General features: G+C 39.3%; 2 protein-coding genes across 3 annotated transcripts; one reads left to right on the forward strand and one right to left on the reverse strand.

Annotated features, from left to right (window-relative positions):
• Positions 1-6,473: 6,473 nt before the first annotated feature.
• On the reverse strand, positions 6,474-10,115 carry LOC127356943 (GTPase IMAP family member 9-like). The gene is made up of 2 exons (XM_051389038.1): positions 10,048-10,115; positions 6,474-8,023 (listed from the first exon to the last, which is right to left on the reverse strand). The coding sequence occupies exons 1-2, from the start codon at positions 10,073-10,075 to the stop codon at positions 7,176-7,178; spliced, it is 876 nt and encodes a 291-aa protein (XP_051244998.1). The 5' UTR covers positions 10,076-10,115; the 3' UTR covers positions 6,474-7,175.
• A 4,461-nt stretch (positions 10,116-14,576) lies between these two features.
• Positions 14,577-18,920, forward strand: LOC127356942 (GTPase IMAP family member 9-like). Of its 2 annotated transcripts, none has more exons than XM_051389036.1 (2): positions 14,577-14,671; positions 17,975-18,920. In XM_051389036.1, exons 1-2 carry the CDS (start codon positions 14,647-14,649, stop codon positions 18,838-18,840), a joined length of 891 nt encoding a protein of 296 aa, XP_051244996.1. In that variant the 5' UTR covers positions 14,577-14,646; the 3' UTR covers positions 18,841-18,920. The 2 variants fall into 2 exon arrangements, with proteins under 2 accessions (XP_051244996.1, XP_051244997.1); XM_051389037.1 differs by having other exon boundaries at positions 17,978-18,920.
• The last annotated feature ends 3,052 nt before the right edge of the window (positions 18,921-21,972 follow it).

Consider the following 21,972-nt stretch of genomic DNA (forward strand, 5'->3'; position numbering starts at 1 on the left):
TTGGTAGATATTCAGAGCCGGATAAAAACCTCTGTAACTACATCATTTGGATGTCACATCTTATTTGAATATAAGAATGTGAGAATAATAAATTACAGAGAACAATATCTGCCAAAGTATTACATAAAATCTATGTTTAAATTAATGTTACAGTCAGATATTGAAGTTATCTGTAAATAGGTTCCTTTCTGAAGAATGTCCTTCCTTTGTTTGAGGAACATTAGTTGAGACATGATTTAATACTCAAAAGGAAAAAACAAAAACAAAAAAAAAACATCCACAACTTGAGCTGGGAACTCATTACCATCTGTTAATGTGTGTCTTTATCTCAACAGGAAGTGTGTCCACTGTGAGACACCGTACATGAGACATACTATCAGAGAATCACACACATACATACACACACACATACATACACACACACACACACACACACACACACACACACACACACAGCATATCATATTACACTCTCATAACAGACAAATGATCTGTGATCCCTCTTTTGGCAATCCTGAGGACTAGTTGCTAAGCAACCAGGGGAGTTTCTAAAAGCACTGGTATCTCCTCTGCAGAGGGGGAGGAGGGGGAGTGACAGTGGTACAGAAACATTGAATTGGATGTTGAGTTTGAAGCTGATTATGTAACACTTGAAGCCGGCGTGTGGGATTGACTATAAATATTCCTGATCCCCGCTTCGAGCCTCAGAGCCAGATCCTGCTGGCTGCAGGTGAACGGGGGATTCGAACCCGTTCTGCTTCCTGTTTGTCGAGCAGCAGCAGATTTCCTCAACAGCATCAGTACAACGCTCTGCCAAACACTGCGAGCCAAAGTCAGGATTAAACAGAAATAGACTGATGAGCTGGTTCAGATCACTGCGAGCTGTTCATTCCTCTGAATGTCTCCGGGCTCAAGGCCGGGCTGAAGTTAAATAACTGCCCCAACTAGTCGAGGCAGACGCCCACCTAGAGTCGGGGTCTGCTCAAAGTTTTTGCCTCTTAATCCTTTGCTTACATTGTTACTTATTGTAATGTTATTTCTGGAAATGATTTGTTTCCCTAAAATCTGTACAACCTCAACTGAAAGGTTATACAAGTCAATGCTTGCTCATGGTGGGAACTGTTGGGTCACTCCAAACTTTTACTTTTTGTGACGTTTGCATCATGTCACACAATATTTATATAACATATTACATAACATATTTTAAAAAGTTTTAGTTTTTATTAGTTTTTATTGTTATAATATGATGTATTCATCAGAATAGATATCACAATAGAGACACATTAACTCAGTCTCAATAAACAGATGCATCTTCAGACTTGAAGACAAATTTGACCAAATTGACAAAACGGACATTTCCTGTATATTTTTAGTTTAGTTTTAGTGAACTATAATAACCTTGGTGCAGCAGAATGCCTTTCAAAAAGAAAGTTTGAATTCCTTACGTGGCTTCTGGCGTCCATAACAACTCATTAATGGTGCATTGTGGCAAACGTGAAACGCACCACCTCACTACCAGAATGCATTGCACGGCTGCTCACATGAAAAGGAAGCGTGGAAATTACTGATCCTGTGGACATGTTGGAGCAAAAATGTCCAAACCTTTGCCAGGAAAAGGTCTGGAACTCTTGCCAACAATTTACCAGAAACACTTTTAAAGTATGTTTTGGAGTCCAGAAAGTAACGAGGAAAAAAACAACAGAATCTGATGTGAAAGAGTTTGTGTCCAAAAAGCAGAAAACAAAAAAAACATATGAACGAGACTGATTTTATGCTCTAAAAGCTCTCTCACACACTGAATTTGAGCTCCTACTTTTGGCTGAGCCACCACATATTGATAAAAAAGAAGACATCTTGCATGGACATGTTCACATTTCTGTCAGCATCATGCTGAATCTACTGGTGTTCATATTTTGGACAGAACTGCAGCTGCTCAGATATACGTTTACTTTCTATTCTCCATGTGCTCCGAACCTGGTCTCCTGGTCCTGGTTCTCTCCGGAACGTTCCAGCCCCCGACTCCATTATCTCTGGTTCCAAACGGTCATTCTAAAGACTCATAGACTTACTTTAATTCAAGTTAAACACAGAAAACATGATTCAACACAAGATGTGAACATATTTACATTTATGTCATTCTGTTTCATAATCTTACCACAACAATATACTGACACGAGCCATGACGTGCAGTATTTGTACAATAGGGGAACATGAGGAATACAGAGATAATAACTAACCACCACAGAGCCAGTTTGTTCTGTCAAGTTCTCTTTATCCAAGTGAAGTGTAGAGACCTGATAGATTGAACTTCATCCAGTTTCATTGCTCCCATAATGCTCATATAGATTCTTTTCCTTTTGTATTTCCATCTTCTTGCACTCGAAGCACCTTATTAAAAAAGGTTCTGCAAACTTACCTGACTGCCTGAGGCTCACAACCTGAAGTCACAGTGACAACGATTGCAGCTTTTATTCACCATAAGAAAAGGATATAAAACTGAGTCACGTATAAATAGATGAAGTAATAAAACAGATTAAAATGTATAAAAATAATGATAATAAATAATAATAATGACAAATAAATAAGTAATAAGAGATAGAAAGATCCCTCACTGAGGACTTCAGGGTTGATTGAGTCCACTAGCTGAGGGTTCACAGGCTACATTAGTGTCTCTGTGTTGGCCTGAGAGAGAAATTGTCACACTCTTAGTAACGTCTCCACTGTGAGGTTAAAAACTAAAATCTAAATCAAACATATATCTAAGGTTTTTCACTTTTTGACGGGTTTAATGCCACAGCTTGCAGTTTGTCTCTGAGCTTCAGTAATTCAATTCAATTCAATTCAATTCAATTTTATTTTATTTGTATAGCGCCAATTCATAACAGAAGTTATCTCAGGACACTTTTCAAATAGAGCAGGTCTAGACTGAACTCTTTAAAACATTAATTACAGAGACCCAACAGTACCACCATGAGTAAGACCTTGGAGACGGCAAAAACGTCCTTTTAAGAGGCAGAAACCTCGGACAGACCCTTCGACTCTATGTTGGAGAGAGAGAGAGAGAGAGAGAGAGAGAGAGAGAGAGAGAGAGAGAGAGAGAGTGGGATACTAACCTGAACATCATCAGCTTTCTAAAATGTTAATGAGTTCATTATTGACATCCTTATTTATATTATCATTTAATATTTTTTGGATCAAGATAATTTTTTCTAAGCGTCAACCAACGTTGCGTCACAACTTATTGAGTAACTATTGATTGTTTAAGTTTCTCATCACCCTGTATTATATGAGAAAGGACATGAAGGACAAATGATAAAGACAGGGTGACGTGCGTGGGGGTGGTGAGTGCCTCTGTACAGACTCCTCTGTGGGATTCACTGCTGTGACAGAGCTGACGGTCCAAAGCGGCGCTCCTGGAGCTTCCCTAGAAGAGTTTAAACCATAAGAGAGAGTCGATGGCTGACTTTCTCAGCAGATGGATGTGGATACATTATTTAACATGATGCACAGGTCAGGACCAAAAAAGTAAACAACAACAACAACAACAGCAAGAGAGAGCAGAAGTAATCTGCTGGTTGGTGCTGGTTGTAATGTAATTTAAAAAGGACTGTGTAATGTAAAGCATGCGTACCTCTGATAGTATTTGATATTTGGTGTTTGACAGGTATTTTATTCTACAGTTTAATCAAACTAAATACCAACCTCCCTTTTTCTGTTAATTTGACTAATGAATAATCCTTTAATTGTACTTCTCTTTACCAGAACATAAACTACACAGACGATTATTTGCTGATAACTACTGTTAACACCGTTATGTAACTGTTGTTTCCTGATAAAGCTTTTATTACTGAGTCTATCTGTAGGATCATCTGCTGCAGCCTCTCCTCAGCAGACAGTGGCTGAATTTCAATGAGCTGCAGTGTAAACCTGAAGTGTTTGGTTCATCGACCGTCTCGTTCTGTACGGACACAGATAGAAGACCACAGACGTAATGTTCCACTCGGTTTATTTAACAGAAAACCGATGGAGCCTAGAAGGTTTCTGACACTGTCACGTCTCGTATCAGTGCTTCGGTCAGACCTGAGCAGAAATACACCAGGGCTTGTTTTTACATATGCTGGCAGCCAGTAAACACTTTTCTCTGATTATTATTTTATATCTGCTGTCTTGAGAGCGATGTTTGGTTCAGCATATTTATTAAAAAGCTAATTATAGTAGCCAATATCTCTGAATGTGTGTTACGTGCCCCTGTCAGGACGGAGGACAGTTTGACGACAGCGAATAAAGTACCAAGGTGGTTTTTCTGTTAGCTAGCAGCAGGTAACATTAATGCTAGCGATAGTTAGCAACTTATAGCAACAAGTCCATCTGGAAACTCCATAAATCACCAAACTGTCCCCTGTCTGTCTCAGAGGTTGTGTTCACTGCAACTACATTAGCAGTTAGTCTTCGCTCTGAGTGGTTAAGATTTGAAGATTGATTGACAGGTGAATGTCTGATATTATTGGTTGAAAAATCATATTGTAGTGCTACAATATGACTGGCATTGTGACCTTAAATGGTTAAAAAGAGGTTTTTCATTTGGTCTGCTTCTGCTGTGGCTGTACTGGAAGCTGGAATTGAGAAATATAGAAACATATGAATGTGTTATTTTATATGAAACTATAAAATCAAACAAAGTACATTAACATACACAAATACAACTCATAATACAACTTTAATGTAGGATTACGTTCAAATTGATGGCCACCGTGTTTATATGAATCAGGAAATATCCATACTGAACAAAGTTCGGTCTGAGCTCTGCAGTTTGTTATATAACTCCAGTAAAACTGCAGCATTTATACTTCCTGTGTGTTAACTGGAAGGTTTGACTCTCTGTGGTTAAAACATGGCGGAGTGAGCTTGGCATGATGAACTCACTAAACACTAATGTGTTGATGCTGTTTTGTATGCAGTTAGTTTACTCTCACATTTATTTTGTGGATGTTTGACAGTTGCTGCCACCTGCTGGTGGATCCAAACTTCACACCCTGCAGCTGAAAGGAGGAACCAGTCCCCCACCTCCACTCACTTCAGCCTACAGGGCAACATCTGTTTTAAAATGTCTAGTAACACCTATTCCTGTAGGGATCTTATGAGGATCTATTGTCAGAAAGGTAATGTAATATCCATAGGTATGTTTTCATTAGTTTATAATCACCTGAAAATAAGAATCTTTGTGTTTTTGTTGAGACGTTTTTATCTACAGAGGAAGCGGGTCCTCTTCTTCTTTCAATTATATTCCATTTCTGACAATAGATCCTCCTGAATGTTACACACTGGACCTCAATGAACGATGGTTGAATAAAGTAAAAATACATTCTAGATCCACATTTGCGTGCTGGCATTTATCTCATTGTTTATCTGTCCGGCCCAACGTACAGTAAGTTATTACAGCTTTTGTTATTCATGTGAACAATTTGAGGGGCGTGTCCAGAGGGAGGGCCTGGGCCACCCCTGAAATCTGATTGGCCCACCCCAAGTGCAGCCCATTTATCCTCCCTCCTTCCATTATTTCAGAGGCTGTAGTGGGCTCTGTTTTAAAGATACTGGTATCATATGAAACTAGATGACCTAACATCTCCATTGACACAACCATGACATGTTAGCATGTCAGCAAGGAAGATAAATAATGCTCCAAAGTTAGGGTACATTTTGGTGATGGAACAACTGGCAGGGACTTTTTTAAAGGGATCCATTGACCTCTGACCTCAGGATATCTTAAGGAAAATTGGTTCTATGGGAACCCATGCGTCTCTTCTTTACAGACATGTTTTTGCATGTGGTATCAATGTGTTATTTTAGTGTATTTGAATATTTCTGCATATTGGGGTCCATAAACCGTATTGGAATTAAATTGGGAGTGACTGGAAAGCTGAGACACAAACTTTATGCCACCCCAGTCAAAAAAGTCTGAACATGCACATTTGCTCCTCAAGAAGTTACAAAACTGAAAGTTTCTGGCTAAAATGACTAATTTTGTTCACAAAATGCTCAAACACTCACACTAATATACTCTTTTAATCATTACATAATGGACAAAAAAATACAAAACACAATTAGGAATATGAGCCGGTCCAACCTTAATTTACTTGCCTGAGCCATTTGTTGATACTTTACATAGTTTGTGCCAAAATATGTGCAAGCAAATCACAGGTTCGTCTTCTTTTCTCCAAAAATGATTTTACTAGAGATAACAAACCCTCTGTCACTGACCGGCTGCAGTACTGAGAATAAAAATAGGGACATTTTCTAAGAAAGTTTTCTTTGTTTTTTTCTTGTGTGCAGCTCTTTCTGAGCCCATTAACTGTAACTGACATGTTAGACACATTCAAACATTCACTATGGTACAAGCTTTTGCATTGCATTTATTTTTCAATGAACCAATAAAGAATTTCACCAGAACTCAGAAATACTCAGAAACAAACATTTTATTGTGCTATATGGGCCTCTTTGGTCCATGCTTGCGGATAGCAACACAGAGCAGACGTCATTTATACACAGATAATTGCTGAGTGGGCAAAGGAGTTTCAAACAGGTGTATTAAAGATTCATAATTGTGCAAGTCATTTCTATCAGCTGTGATTAGATGTTTCCCTTTTATTCAATGCAGTTAATCCAATAGAGTTTTGGGTCTTCCTATGAGATCTGTGTAGTATTCAGTAGTATATATTAGGCAGTTTGGAATACAGCCACGGCCAGTGGAGAACACAATAATGAGTCTCAATAATAACCCAACATCTCATTTTACAAAACATCATTCTGATAACATATTATCTTATCATAATCAGATATTTTACCTCCTTAAAACATACACATTTCTTTATGTATGCACACAGAAATAAACAATAAATTGTTTTCTATTTGCAAAGATATATATTGAGACATTTTTGGTTGTGCTGGCTTGTGATGCTACAGTGACTTCCTGTTGATATAGTTGATTAGCGCTAAAGACTAGCAAAGTTTATTTAGTTTTATAATGAAGCATTCTTGTTTAGTAACCACTTGTTAGAACCTAATGAGAACTTAGGAAGGATGAAGAGCTGCTGCAGCCCGGTCCTCGCCTCTGTTCGGTAAAACTTTAAAGTTTTGTTTTAATAAAACAGCACTATGATCATGATAATCATGATAATTCACTGTATCACGCATCTTTTAGCCTTAATGTGTTCTGCTGTAACTATCCCTACGGCTCCGAACACACCTCCTACTGCTGCACCGACTGCAACTCCTGCTGGAATTCCAACTGAGCTCCCAACAAAGTGAGATACTGCTCCTCCGAGACCGGCTCCAGCTAAAGCAGAGCCATTAACAGAGAGTGTGATTCTCTTCCAAACTCCAGAACCTTTTCCTTTTTTCTCAGCCTCCACGAGCATTTCAACGGTGTAGCACTTCCCTCCATTTTTCTGAACCATGACGTTAATCTCCTGCAGAAGCTTGGTGACTTGAGATGGACTCTGATCTTCATTCTCAATATCATGGGATCCCCCATTACAGTAAGTGACAAAGTTTTTGAGATCATTGTTTTCTTCGATGAACTCTTGTATGGTTTTCCTGTTGTTCTTCAGCTCGTCTCCATGGGTGAACAAAGCCATAGTGTAACATGTAACAGTTTCGCCAAAGGTCTTCTTGATAATGTCCACAGCATCCTGGTCTTCTTTTGTAAATCTGTCTAAACAGGAAAGCACAAATAGGAACACATGAGGACCAGGCGCAGCAAGTGAGACACATTGCTTGACCTCCTCCATCACCTCTTCGTCTGTTTTTTCCGTGCTACATAGACCAGGAGTGTCAACAACAACCACCGTTCGTCCTCTGATCTTTACTTTTCCCCTCTGACACTTCTCTGTATCAGGGAGAAACATGTTTTGACTTTCAAGGTCAGGTTTGTCATTTTCCTCTGAGCTTCTCAGGAGAGTCTTCATGACCGAAGTCTTTCCAGCTCCAACCTTCCCAACGAGCACAATCCTCAGTTCTGAATGCTCTGTTGGGAAATATTACACATCAGTGGTGGAAAAATAATCTCTTAATGCAGTAAAACAATACCATAGTGTAGAAATACTGTTACAAGTAAAACTCCTGCACTCAAACTTTTACTTAAGTTAAAGTTAAAGACTTGTTGATACCTGTATTAGCCACTGTGTTTTAAACTGAATAGTGGGATCCAAGTGCTGAAATAACAGAAGATCTGCACTTTGTACAACCGTTATCTACCGTTATCTACCCCAACCCCTGACCTGACCCAGCCTGAGCTCCGGATGTGGTTGGTTTAATCTTCTTCTAAAGTAGAGAAATGTATGTATTTCAGCTTTTGCTGTTGGTATATTTGAAGTTTGGAAGAAATTTCATTCAGTTCGTTATGGACTTATTTTGGTGTAATACCGACTAAGGTCAGTAGGTGGCAGCAGGACATTTGGCAGCCAACCAGGACTCTGTTTTGTGCAATTTTTCCCCCGCCATTCTGAAGCAAGGAGTCAACATGCACATAATATTTAGTTTTTGCTTGTTAAATGGAGTTCCCCAAGATTGACTCCATGGTCCTCTTCTATTTAACATGATTCCATTAGACCACATTAGATCATAATTATGCAGACAACACCCAAATTTACCTTGCTTTAACAGTCAAGTGTCAGTTTGTAACGGTGTTTTTGGACGAGTCACGTGACCATATACCACACCCATTCATTTATATATCCCATTGGCTGAGATGTTTGTGGATGTGGATCAGAGGATTTATGTCCAGACTGAGAAACTAATCCAATACTTTAATTTCCAGGTTAAGTTACAGTAGTGGTCTTTTTAGGTCTAGCCAAAAAACCTTCAGACAACTGTTCTCAGGTCTCTGCACTGGTTTCTGATGTGTCAGACAAGAAAAATAGCTTGAAGTGCTTCTGCTTGTATTTGAAGATCTCAGTGGTTTAGGATTACAAAATGTCCAGTCTTTCATGGCACAAATGTTGAAATTGTCCAGACCTATAAATACTTGGGAACTGTGTTTGACGCCAGATCGAGATTTAGTGAAAATACAGATGTCATTGTGAAAAAGACTCAGCAGCGTTTCTTTCTGCCTATGTAAACTAAACTCCTTTGGAGTAGATCAGAAAAAATGTAACAATATTTTAACTTTACCAATAATTTTAGAGCTTGCAGTCGGTTCTTTTGACAAAGAGATTGATGATAAACACAAACATTGCGGATACAGCTTTATTCTGAAGTCCTCAGAAAAGCATACAAGATTAATTATTAAGCTGCTGCCATTAGGAAAGCGCTTTAGACTGCCTGTATGTAAAACAAATGGAAGGAAGTCTGGTTTTATTCCAGAAGCCATCAGACTTGTGAACAGTCACAATACAAGAAAGGGTTAGTTTACCTTGTGTATAGACCGATAGATGCTCCTTGTGTATGTCCTCTAAAATATGTCATACTTGTAGTTTTAGATTATTATTATTATTATTATTATTCTTTTGTGTGTGTTAGTCGAAGACTTGTGTATTTCTGTTTGTACACTGGCTTGCCTAAAATTTCCCCTTGAGGAACGAATAAAGTATTTTTAAATTAAAAATGGAAAAAGAAAAGATCTCTGACTGCCTTTTAACAAGTAAAATAAATTTTAAAAACACTTGATTAAATATGCTTTACAAAACTTGCCTTGCCTAAACAAGGTTTTTACTGTCATCTCATTTTTTTTAATCTGTTTTTTATTTGACTAAAAGCCCACACACAAGTCAGTTTTTATCCAAAACACAAAGTTAGTTGTTATGTTAAGTAATCAAGACATAAAACTATGTTAGTTTTATAATCATACAAAATAAGCATTAAAGTTATGTATAATAGCAAATAGGTTCTGTACAGACTACAGACAGATGTTTAGTCAAATGTATAGAAATGGAGGGTTAAATACTTTTTTAACTTAGAGCTGGCAAACAGAGAGAAAATTATTATTGTGCCATACATCAAACCCGAACACAACTACATCGAATATAAGTACTGTTTAGAAAATATACTTACGAGGCAGTACAGATTCTTTGCTCGTCATCTTTGTCTTGTAAACGCAGCTCAACTCTGATGTCTTTTCCTTGTGGGTGTCTTGCTCTGACCATTGTAATTTCCATCTCATCATTATATAGTATAGGTTGCCTCTAGTTCCCTCCCCTGGAATACACATCACCTGTTCCTAACCAAAATCTGACCAGTCACAGATCAGAAATGAAAATGTATCTGCAAGCAACAAATCAGAGCAGAAGTACATTAAGTTTTAATTTATTTCTACAGTTATTGAAAACTGTTTACCTACCTATATACATTTGTAAGTGCACTTTGGAGTATAATCCAAAGATGTACAATGACATAATACAGTATAGATAGAATATAATAGAGTCCAATACAGGAGCAATGCAGTAAATCCTGCCTTGGTGAAGTTTATGTTATGTGGTGTGTCTTTATTAGAAGTAGTTTTATTTAAATAGGGAAATAAAACTCATAATCACATAAAATTACACCTATATAAAGATAGATGCACATACTTGTTTCTTTTTTGTTTTCTCCAAAAATGCAATTTTACATTAGGGCCATTATGGACATGCTGCTTTTCACTTCTTCTGCTGATTTCTGTGAATTACTGAATTGTAATGCAGATTATAAATCACTACCTAAGGTATAATGCCCTACGAGGTCTATTATCAGGAATTATACAAAGTTGACAGTCTTCATCCTGTGGTGTTCAGAGGATTAGGCACTGAAGGCTACACTCAGTGTTGTAAATAACATATTCAGATTGGTTCCAGCACTTTCATTTAGAATGGTGAACAGATTTCTTAGTAGGTGTCCTACATCGGGAATTAATGGCGTCTTGAAACCATCAGAATAAAGTATTCACTCAGACCATGGAGATATTTCTTTCCTGTGGTCATGAGCTGTGGGTTGTGGCTGAAAGACTGATACCACGGATACAGATTCTGTAGGATGTCTGGGTTCAGAAGCCTCAGAGATACAGTAGGCTGAGGAGCGCAGACATCCGGGGGAACGCGGAGTAGAACCGTTGCACTTTTGCCTCAAAAGGAGCCAGTTGAGGTGGTTTGGGCATCATCAGAATCCTTCCTTTGGAGGTTTGCCGGGCATGAACAACTGTTATGAGACCCTAGGGACCCAGAACACACTGGACAGATTATTTATATCTCACCTGGCTTGGAAATGCCTCAAGATCCCCCAGGAGGAGTTGTTTGATGGGGAGAGGGACATCTAGACTATCTTGCTTAGCCTGCGGCCACCACATCTCAGCTTCTTATAAATGGTGGAAAAGGGATAGATGGATATATTATTCCAAATATCCTTCTTTCCTGTAAAAATCTGGCGTCAAATTAACCACAGTACATGACTACCAATGGTTCAGTCACAGATTAGGGTGAGTTATGCTAGTAGTGGCCTCCAAACTTCAGCAGAGATGAGGACTGGGCCACAGAGGTCTGGTAAGCTCACGTCTTTCTAACTTCAAACCAACAATTTTTTTATATTCAAACTTGTAATCTTTTATACAACTTCTTTCACATATGCAGTAGTACTCCCCAACAACTGAAAACACAGGGTTGGAAAGTACTAACATTATCTCATATGACGTATGATAAGCAGGGAGATGGCTTTGAACTGCTCAATGGTGTTCATTCTCCCTCTTGGAACCCAGGACTCTCTGTAAACCTCCACTGGTCTGCAACCCCACCTCTACACCAGTTGACTCTTAAGCTGGGGAGCTTTTTAAAAAGGCCCCACTGGCTCCAACCACCTAGCAGTCTAAGATCCCTGAATGGGTCACTCAATGAGTGGAGTCTACCTTCTCTTTGTAACCGCTGAGCTGGACAGTGTGCTTTTGTCCTAGCAGTTTTGTAGTGAACTGGAAGGGATTCCCAATAAAGGCAGCTTGCTTCCTTGCTCATCTACTGAGGCATTCTGATCCACGCAGGTGATGATTTTGTTCCTTTAAGATGTTTTAAAATATGGCTAAAGGTGGTTTCTTGTCTTTCCTTGCTTCCTTATACAGGAGTGTAAGGGTTCTAAGCTCTTGCTACAGCTCATAGCCACATAGTGCGCACATACTTGTATGTCTTGATCTGCCTGTCCACTTACCCCCATGACCTCCAGCATGACAATCTCCAATGCCTCCTCCTCATACTGCAGCCATGCCTCATGCTTGTTGTCTGGATGTAACCTAACAATGTTCTACTACTCCACTTGGGGCAGAATTCTCTGGCACTCTTTTATTGTCTTGGATGATCTGTTATTGTCCTGCTCCAAGCATCAGGTCCTTCGTTCGTAACGAGTTCTTGCAGACCTTGCCCTCGATACGTTGTGTCTACCAAAGTATTTCTGTTTACTCTGCCGTCTCTTTTAGGCAATACTGTATGAAAGTCGGAGGGCTGATAACCCTGTCTGCCCCAGATTCCATCTTTCCAAGCTGCCAACTGTCTCTCTAGTCGTCACATACCTGTTCGTAGTTGTCACTCAGTTTGTTCCTGGGAGTCAATAGCTACGCTAGACTTCAACATCACCAGGAGATACCTCTCAGGAAACTCCATAATTCTATTTGAAGTGGATCCAAATGTCAGTTAGTTCTTCTCAGCCTAGCTGTAACAGCTGTGCAGTGCAGCTAGCTCCAGGCGTAGCATTGTCAGTTGTGCGCTGCTGGTGGGCTCAGTTCCACCCTGTCCCACACACACAGGATAATTGATATCATCTGGCCTGGGAACACCTCACGATCTCCCAGCCGTTTCTGGCGAGAGAGACATAATAATGGATGGATGAATGCATGCTAATTAACACACAGTGAACCAGTATGGCAGAAGAAAAATAAGCAGATCAAGACCCTGTAGAAGCCCATCAAATATACTGTTTCAAAGTCAGCTACAGGTAGATACTGATCCGCCCAGTGGCCATTCATGGCATTTACCACGCATGTGTGGAGAACACATCAGCAATGTCAACATCAAAGAACATGTGGAGAGAAATAAAAGTTACTATGACACAGTGTGCAATCACAAACACAATTCCCAGCATGTCCTCTGAGGAAAAAAAAACAATAAGCCATCAGCACTTACCCGCAAACAGGTTTACAAAAACAGTGTGGAAAAACTGATAGACGAGCCTCCAAAATACATCAGATTTGATATGCTTCTCAGTCCTCTCCATGACAGTTTTTTTAGGTTACCTTCAACTCAGGTGTGGCCAAGAAGTGAACCGTAAAAGGGGCGGGATTATGGTTTCCTTTAGTTTCTGTTATATATATAATGTTACAATGACAAATGTTGACAAAACGTCTTTATCCAGATGACGTGTCTAGTCGACATCAGCTCATTGTGGATTTCTTTATATATATTTGAAAGTGTATAAAAGGTAATGTATTGTCAGGGAAACAGACTTTTGGCTTGTAAAAAACACAAAAAAAAATGTTGTTGATTAAAAATGCTTTAAAATAATAATCTTTTTTACCATGGTATAAGCTCGATAATGCCCCTTGAGGTGTCCATTTATTAGGAATTAGGCCACGGTTGCCTCCACATTGTCCATTAATTCTTGATAATGGACATTTCGAAGGGCATTGTCCCTTACGTGTTCACCAGTTGGCCAATCAGAAGAAAGGGGGTGGCTTGTTTCAGACACAGGATGAACTGAGGGGCTGCATGAAGGGCCAGTATTAGATAAGGATGTTTTGTGAGTGAATCATGCAATGCTACTCTAGTGGAGTCTCAGACTAAGAATATAGAACTGGAGCATAATAGGTGATGGTATGTCCAGCCATTTAAGCAGCTGTTTATCTCCCATTATTGTTTACTATGACTTAGGCCCAGAAAATAGTCTCGCTCTGTGGTGGCTGAGAAAGGCTGCCTTATCTTCCTATCTACATCTATGTCGCCTTTCTAACTCCAGACATATTCTCTACGAGAGCCCATTTCCCAGAACCCTTTGTTAGTCTGGCTGGATTCTATGTAGGCCTAAATAAAATGCCATCGCACACATAGACTATGTGAATAGTTACATGCAAGGAAACAGTAGTATAAATACCAAATCCACTATTAAAGCAATCTGAATAAATAAATAAATAAATAAATAAATAAATAAATAAATAAATAAATAAATAAAACTAAACTAGTGGTCAAACCAACCATAAAGTGTACTTTGTTGATTCACTTAAACTGTGGACTCTGATTTATGTGTATTTTATGTAAGAATGGAGGCTGCACATTAATTAACATGGGCAATTAGACCTAAAGGCTCATTTCCATCAGCAGTGTCTGGCAGGTTGATGACATGTAAGAACCATTAAAAATAAAACATAAGCACAGACAAATAGTAAACAATGACATCACCACAACTCCAGATTTGCTGCTTGCAGCTTCATTCTGGTTTCTGATCTGTGACTGGTTGGCTGTGCTTTCTGTCCTTAAACTCTCTAGGTAACAGATGACATGTGTTTGAGGGGAGGGAACTACACAGACTTTATCCATCCATGATCTATAACTGCTTATCCTTTGCAGGGTCGCAGAGAGCCTGAGCCGATCGCAGCTGAAATGACCAACTATTCAGCAACAAGACATCTCAGTTTGTTTTTACAGGACAAAGATGGCCTGCACACATCTTCAGCATGGTAAGTATATTTCATATACAGTACTCTTAGTCAGGTAGTGTTTGATCAAACTTATGTTATTCTTCTTATTATTGTTTTCATGTATCTTTTACATCAATTATGCTCCAAAGAAATCTCTCAATAAACACATATAAGGCTTCACTTTTGGTTAATTTTACAGTCTCCTACAGTCATTTGGCTTCATAACAAAATTCACAAATTGTATTTATAATATATATGTCTTGACGTCTATGGAAGCCCTGAGAGGCAAGTAAGAGAAATCTGTCTAAATGTTTTTTCTTCTGTGTATTTGACTAAAGAACGGGTGAAAATAGGGTTTGCCAGAATAATATGTCTAATTTACTTGATTTAAAATAAAAAATGTTTAAATAAAAACTATTCTTGGTTCTATATGTAATTGAGTTGTGTTCTTACATTATACCAAAAGTTTACAACAATGTTCAAACTTAGAGAAATATGTCATTTTATTCAGGTAACGCTGCGTTTCCTTCTTGCCTATGACTATAACTGCCTTTAACTTCAGGACAAACACAGGATACGTCGGATACGTCAGAGAGCGAGTAAGGAAGTCAATAAACATGATTAACCATTATGTGAATTAATAAATGTGAATAATACAACGATCTTGTCCGTGAGCAATATTATGATCCAACTCTTAAAGGGCAAGGGAAGCAACATAAAACTAAGTGTTTAATGGTAAATCAAAGTTATTTATTTTAAGGAAATCAGATATCTTTTACAAACTGAAAAAGTTGAGGCAAAGCCCACAAAGGAAAAGGGTTTATGGGTACTGTTTGGAACTAAAAATAAATATAACCACGAGAACTTAAAGAGCTGAAAAATATCTGAACTAAAGAAAAAATGAAAGATAAGCCTCATTAACTAGTAATACTTTATACTAGACAAAGTTCCACTAAGTGATTCTGATAATCTTTAAGCTAGCAGAGTCCTATATGTTAAATGGGTACCTCAATTCTTTTCACAGGGTTAACTAACTAAATGATTTCTCCCTGAGTCTCATCAGACAGATCAAACAGCAATGATGGTTGCTAAAATATGAAAACAACAACGCCCATGATCCCAAGCTACTTTAGGACATCATCAAACATCCTTCATTATGCTTTTGATGTGAAAGTGAGGTGGACAAAGAAGATATCTTATTATTGTGCCTTGCATAAGCAAGCACAATACTACTCTTCCCCATACTTATTATTATTCTTCCGTACGTTTTTCGGCGCGCTTCTTCTCCCGCAGCTTTTGTCGCACATACACAAAAAAGGTATCAAAACGTGCGGCTCGGCCGGGAATGGTGTGCTATGACTTTTCTAAGAATTTCGCCAAACGGTTTGCCGGTAAATCGCCAAAAACCGGTCCAAAAAATGAATGGGTGTGTATTGCGAGAACCTCCAACTGAAAAAAACTGCCAGAGTGCGTGACATCATCGCTAGAGTGTGGGGAGAGAGAAAAATTTGTCGAAAAATAAATTTGTAAACTGCTGTCACGGCCACAAATTTCACTCTACAGAAATAATTTATAGATAGAAACGTAGGTAAATTCGTTGGGGTCGCAGTGATACCACTGCTGAAGCTGTCAGACAAATAGTTTTGGCGAGAAACGCACTGATGCGCCAGCAACTCCCTCTCACAGCCCCATCTACTCCCATGTTAATTTTAGAGGACAAATCTTGAAAAACGCTCGTTGAACCTCTTCTCTCTCAATCTCCCCAGGTCACATTTTTTAACTTTAGCCACTGAAACTCGGCAGCGCTATAGTCAACAAGATGACGACGCCCACGGTGTTTTCGGTTTTCATTTCGGTCGTTCCTGGCCATGCTTTTGAGGGGATTCATTTTAATTGTTTTCTGTCTCTCTGAGGAGTTAGAGACAGAGAAACGTGCGCAGCTGCTGTGGGCTCCCCTGATTGCCATGACAACCAAAGCCTGCTCACACACACACACACACACACACACACACACACACACACACACACAGCTAGCTACAGAGAATGACAAGACATTAATAAGCTAGCGCTAGCTGGCTAGCTAAAGATAATTAGCAGGCGGCTAACAAGCAAACAATTTAAAGCTGAATGATTTTAATATTAACACAAAATAAGAACAATACACCTTAAATATTTTACCCTACTATGAGCTGTTCCTTAATTTACATTAGCACTCCTTCAGGAGCATAATACAATTAAACACATTGACCACAGCTAGCACTTAGCTAGCGATTAGCGATTAGCTAGCGATTAGCGCTTAGCTAGCGATTAGCACGTAGCTAAGCGCTAGCTTTGGTTTATGTGTTTATGTTTGCTAGCTCTAGCTAGCTAGCTAAAGAGAATGATATGGCATTAATAAGCTAGCGCTAGCTGGCTAGCTAAAGATAATTAGCAGGTGGCTAACAAACAAACAATTTAAAGCTGAATGATTTTAATATTAACACAAAATAAGAACAATACACCTTAAATATTTTACCCTACTATGAGCTGTTCCTTAATTTACATTAGCTCTCCTTCAGGAGCATAATACAATTAAACACATTAACCAAAGGTAGCACTTAGCTAGCGATTAGCGCTTAGCTAGCGATTAGCATGTAGCTAGCGATTAGCACGTAGCTAAACGCTACCTTTGGTTTATGTGTTTATGTGTGCTAGCTCTAGCTAGCTAGCTAAAGAGAATGACATGATATTAATATGCTAGCGCTAGCTAAGGAGGATGACAGGTTATCAATATGCTATAGGGAGGATTACATGGCATTAATAATCTAGCGCTAGCTGGCTAGCTAAAGATAATTATCAGGTGGCTAACAAGCAAACAATTTAAAGCTGAATGATTTTAATATTAACACAAAATAAGTTCAATACACCTTAAATATTCTACCCTACCATGAGCTATTCCTTAATTTACATTAGCACTCCTTCAGGAGCATAATACAATTAAACACATTTTTTTTATAATGCATTAATAAAGCAAAATAATTAGGCAACAAACAAACAAACAAACATTAACCAAAGCTAGCACTTAGCTAGCGGTTAGCACTTAGCTAGCGATTAGCGCACAGCTAGCGATTAGCGGTTAGCACGTAGACATGGTATTAACATATGGGCCAGAGCAAGGCACAATCAAAATTGCTTTAGGAATTTTCTAGTTTTGAATTGTCCTTTCCTCAACGTGCAAAAAGTGAAATTAATTAGTTTATATTATACTATAATTGACTGGTTGGTATTTGAATTTTAAACTAGCCTGGTGAGTGTGTAGTTATGGCTGATGCAACATTAATAAATCTGTTTAAAACTTTCCAGCAGAGTCAGAGGAGTCGGAGGTGAGGATTGTGCTCTTGGGAAAGACCGGAGTCGGGAAGAGTGCGTCAGGAAACACCATCCTTGGGAGGGATGACTTCAGGACTAAACTGTCTTCTTCATCTGAGACAGGAAAGTGCGACCGGAAGACGAGACAGTTTGATGGACAAACTGTTGCTATTGTTGATACTCCAGGTCTGTTTCACACTAACAAAAGTCAGGACGAGGTGATGAAAGAGATCCTAGAAAGCATCACTCTGATTATGCCCGGTCCTCATGTGTTCCTGTTGGTGCTGAGGCAAGGTACCTTCTCAAGACAAGATAAAGAAACGCTGGAGGCCTTCCAGAAAGTCTTTCAAGACGCAAAATGCCATACTATTGTCTTGTTCACCCATGGGGATCAATGTGAGGTTGAAGAGCAATGCAAAGCTTTTATCAAAAGCAAAAAATATCTGAACATGTTCATCAATGAGTCCTGTGAGGCTTACCACGTATTCAACAACAAAGTCAAGGATGAGACTCAAGTAACCGGCCTGCTGCAGACGATCAACAGCATGCTCAGGAAAAATCAAAGAAGCTACTACAGCAATGACATGTTCAAAAAAGCTGTGATTGCTTTAGAAGAATTGATGCAATGTCCTGAGATAAAACTGGCAACTGATCCCAAAGAGGCAGCAACAGTATATTTGGAGGCCTTGCTCTCTAAGGGTGTATTTCTAATGGGGGGACAAGCTCCAGGTCTGTTTAGAGGCGCGACATGTTTCCTTGAAAAAGTGAAACAGGTGGCGTATGAATGCATGCCACCTGAAGCTTTTGGGGTAGTCGGAGCTCATCAAACCAAAAAACATATGAGACCGAAAAATGACTAGTGGTTAAAATGTGTAAATTTAATGTCATGTCATTTTCACAGAAAGCACCTTAAACAATACATTGTTTTCAAAATGATTAAAATGTGTAGACTAAGCTTTACTAATATATATAATACTATATATATAATAAAATTGTTTCTCTGTACAGTGATATTAAAGTTGTGTGTTTGTACAATTCAATTCAATTCAATTTTATTTGTATAGCTCCAATTCATAACAGAAGTTATCTCAGGACACTTTTCAAATAGAGCAGGTCTAGACCGAACTCTTTAAAACATTATTTACAGAGACCCAACAGTACCACCATGAGCAAGACCTTGGCGACAGGGGGGGAGACACTGCCTTTAAAGAGAAACCAGGACAGATCCTCCGGCCAGGTGGGTGGTCGTCTGTCTCGACCAGTTGGGGTGAGAGAGAGAGAGAGAGAGAGAGAGAGAGAGAGAGAGAGAGAGAGAGAGAGAGACAGACAGACATACGGGTGCACAGCAACACTATTGCAATGGCCGTCAAGCAGACCATGGCAGGAGGCCCACCGATCCATGAGAACCTGCAGAAGAAAAACCAAAAAAACCCCGGGGAAGAAGTGAAGTTAGTAACATGCAGTAATGGGACATGAATGAGTGCAGAAAGAGAGAGGAAGAGAGGAGCCAGTGCACCATGGGAAATCCCACCATGAGCAAGACCTTGGAGACAAGGGCAAGGAAACACTGCCTGTTAAAAGGCAGAAACCTAGGTGGGTGGGGAGAGAGAGAGAGAGAGAGAGAGAGTGTGTGTTAGTAAAGTTGTCTGTTTGTACAGTGATAAAAGTTGTGTTGCTCATGTCTCATGTACTACTATCTATAATGCAAATAAAAAAATATTTTTTTTATTTTGATAAAAATGACCTATTGCAGCTTTAAAGTGAAACACCAGCTGACGTGCAGCAGCGCCCTCTCTGTACAAACTTTAACTTTAAATTGGCTGCACAGGTACTGACAGAACAACTCATGCTGCTCTCCCATTGGCTGGGGCCACAGGAGTGTGGTCATGCTGCACTCCTATTGGCTAACAGGTGTAGGACCTTTCTCCGTCAGTGGGTTAGCAGGCTAACGAGCTAGCTGTGCCGAGGCAGGCGCCACAGGAGTGGGAGTTCAGTTGGGCTGGTTATGATGTGGACCCGGACTATAAGATGTCTCAGACCCTCTTAGGGATTTTATTTCTGTACAAAAGCAGCTTTGCTCGTGTCCGGCAGCGTCAGACAGCGACCGCCGGTTAGCGCTATCTGGGGAGCGTTTATTAACTCCTCTGTGTGAGTGAGAGAGTGAATAAGGTGAGAATCTGCTTTTGTTTCTTCAGCTGTAAAACAAGTTTACTTTCTGTTAACAGACAAACTTTTGGGCGTTTGTTAAAATGATTGCTGCATCACGCTAGCGTAATGCTACAGCTAACATCAAGTGTAACCCCGGAGTGTGGAGAAGCTGAGAGGCGACTAACAACATGTCTGCCGACTTATTCAGAGCATCGGGGAGTAAAGCCCGTTAAAGACCGTTAATGCCCGTTAAAGACCGCGCTCTCTCCTCCGGCGCGGCAGTGAGTTACCATGGTAACAGGACACTGATTGATCACTGATCAATATCAGGGGGTTTTCGGCGCTCTGTGTAAACGCCGATCAGCTGGGTAGAGTAGTAGAATTAAAATAGTGAAGTAATAAATAACCAGGAGGATTTATCCCCAAATGTGTGTCAAAGGAGATTTTATTTGGTTGACAAACTAATTGTCAGAATTTCTTCCTCCTGCTAAATGCACTTATTTAGTTTCTTTTATAAAGCATTTCAAATGTGCACATTGTTTTACTGATATCATTATATATTACTTGCACATTGTGTTCAATGCAAACAGAAACAGACCTGATCTAATTCAAACAATGTCACCACCACAGAGAATTACAGTTGAACCTGTACAAACACCTGCATAATTATATTGTAATAACAAAGTGTCAGTATATAAACACATTATAATATATTTTTTCTATAATGTAAATCCAACATGATGCAAACTTAAACGCTAAGATGAAATTATTGTTGTTAGTATTCTTGTTAACCAAGATGATCACCTGATATTTATGATTTTGATATAAAATTAGAGAGTAAAATGTTTTTGCTTTCATGATTTGACCTCCGTTATGTGTAACGTCAGTGTTGCTGTAAAATGATTGTTTTCTAAATGTTTCCTCTGTTATATTCACTAACGCCAACACCTAGAAACCGAGGAAGGCTGAAGTTAACTGCCCCGTTCCAGCAGAGTGGGGTAAGTAAGTAATGTGGTTGTGGTTATTATTAGTGTCCATGATGATTAAAAGCTTTACAACTGCAATTTGAATTTGTCACCAATCCTGTATCCATATCTGCTAAAACTAATAAGTAAATATTTAATATTTTCCAGTTAAAGTCACTGGACCACTTCAGATCTTCAAGAACAGAGGAGGAGTGAAGGATGGACATCCTGGTGATCAAATACTCGGTTAGTAGAAATTCATATCAATTAAGAATAACCCAACATTGTCTAAATTCTGTCTTGATTTTTAACTTCTGTTTAATGTGACAACATCAGCACCGAGGGAAGTGCATCATGGGAAGCCTCGTCATCGACCTCAGTGAAGATCTGAATATCTGGTAGGTTTATCACAATGTTTGCATGTAGCGTAGCGTTGAACAGTGATCGCCATCTGTCAGAGTGCTGAACACAAACACAAACACTCGTGTTACATAAAACACTAGACTCAATGCGGACAGCCAACGCCGCGGCCCCGCCGGTTCCTGCCAGGATTGGCCTGGTAAATGCTAGATCACTAGTGAACAAGACTTTTGTCTTAAAGGACTTCTTCACGTCCCGAGGATTGGATTTCCTCTGTGTGACTGAGACATGGCTGAGTGTTGGTGAATCCACCACTGGGACCCCCCCTGTAGATCTGGGTTCCTTGGCCCAGTATATTAAACCTAGCATCACAAACCTAGGGGTTAAAGTGGACCCTGAGCTTAAGTTTGACAGTCAGATCAAGGCTGTTGTCAAATCAAGCTTTTTCCATTTGAGGCAGCTGGCCAAAATAAAGCCAATTCTATCAAGGCAGCACTTTGAGACGGTAACCCACGCCTT

The sequence above is a fragment of the Dicentrarchus labrax genome, unplaced genomic scaffold (assembly GCF_905237075.1).
Source record: "Dicentrarchus labrax unplaced genomic scaffold, dlabrax2021, whole genome shotgun sequence".
Lineage (NCBI taxonomy): Eukaryota > Metazoa > Chordata > Actinopteri > Moronidae > Dicentrarchus > Dicentrarchus labrax.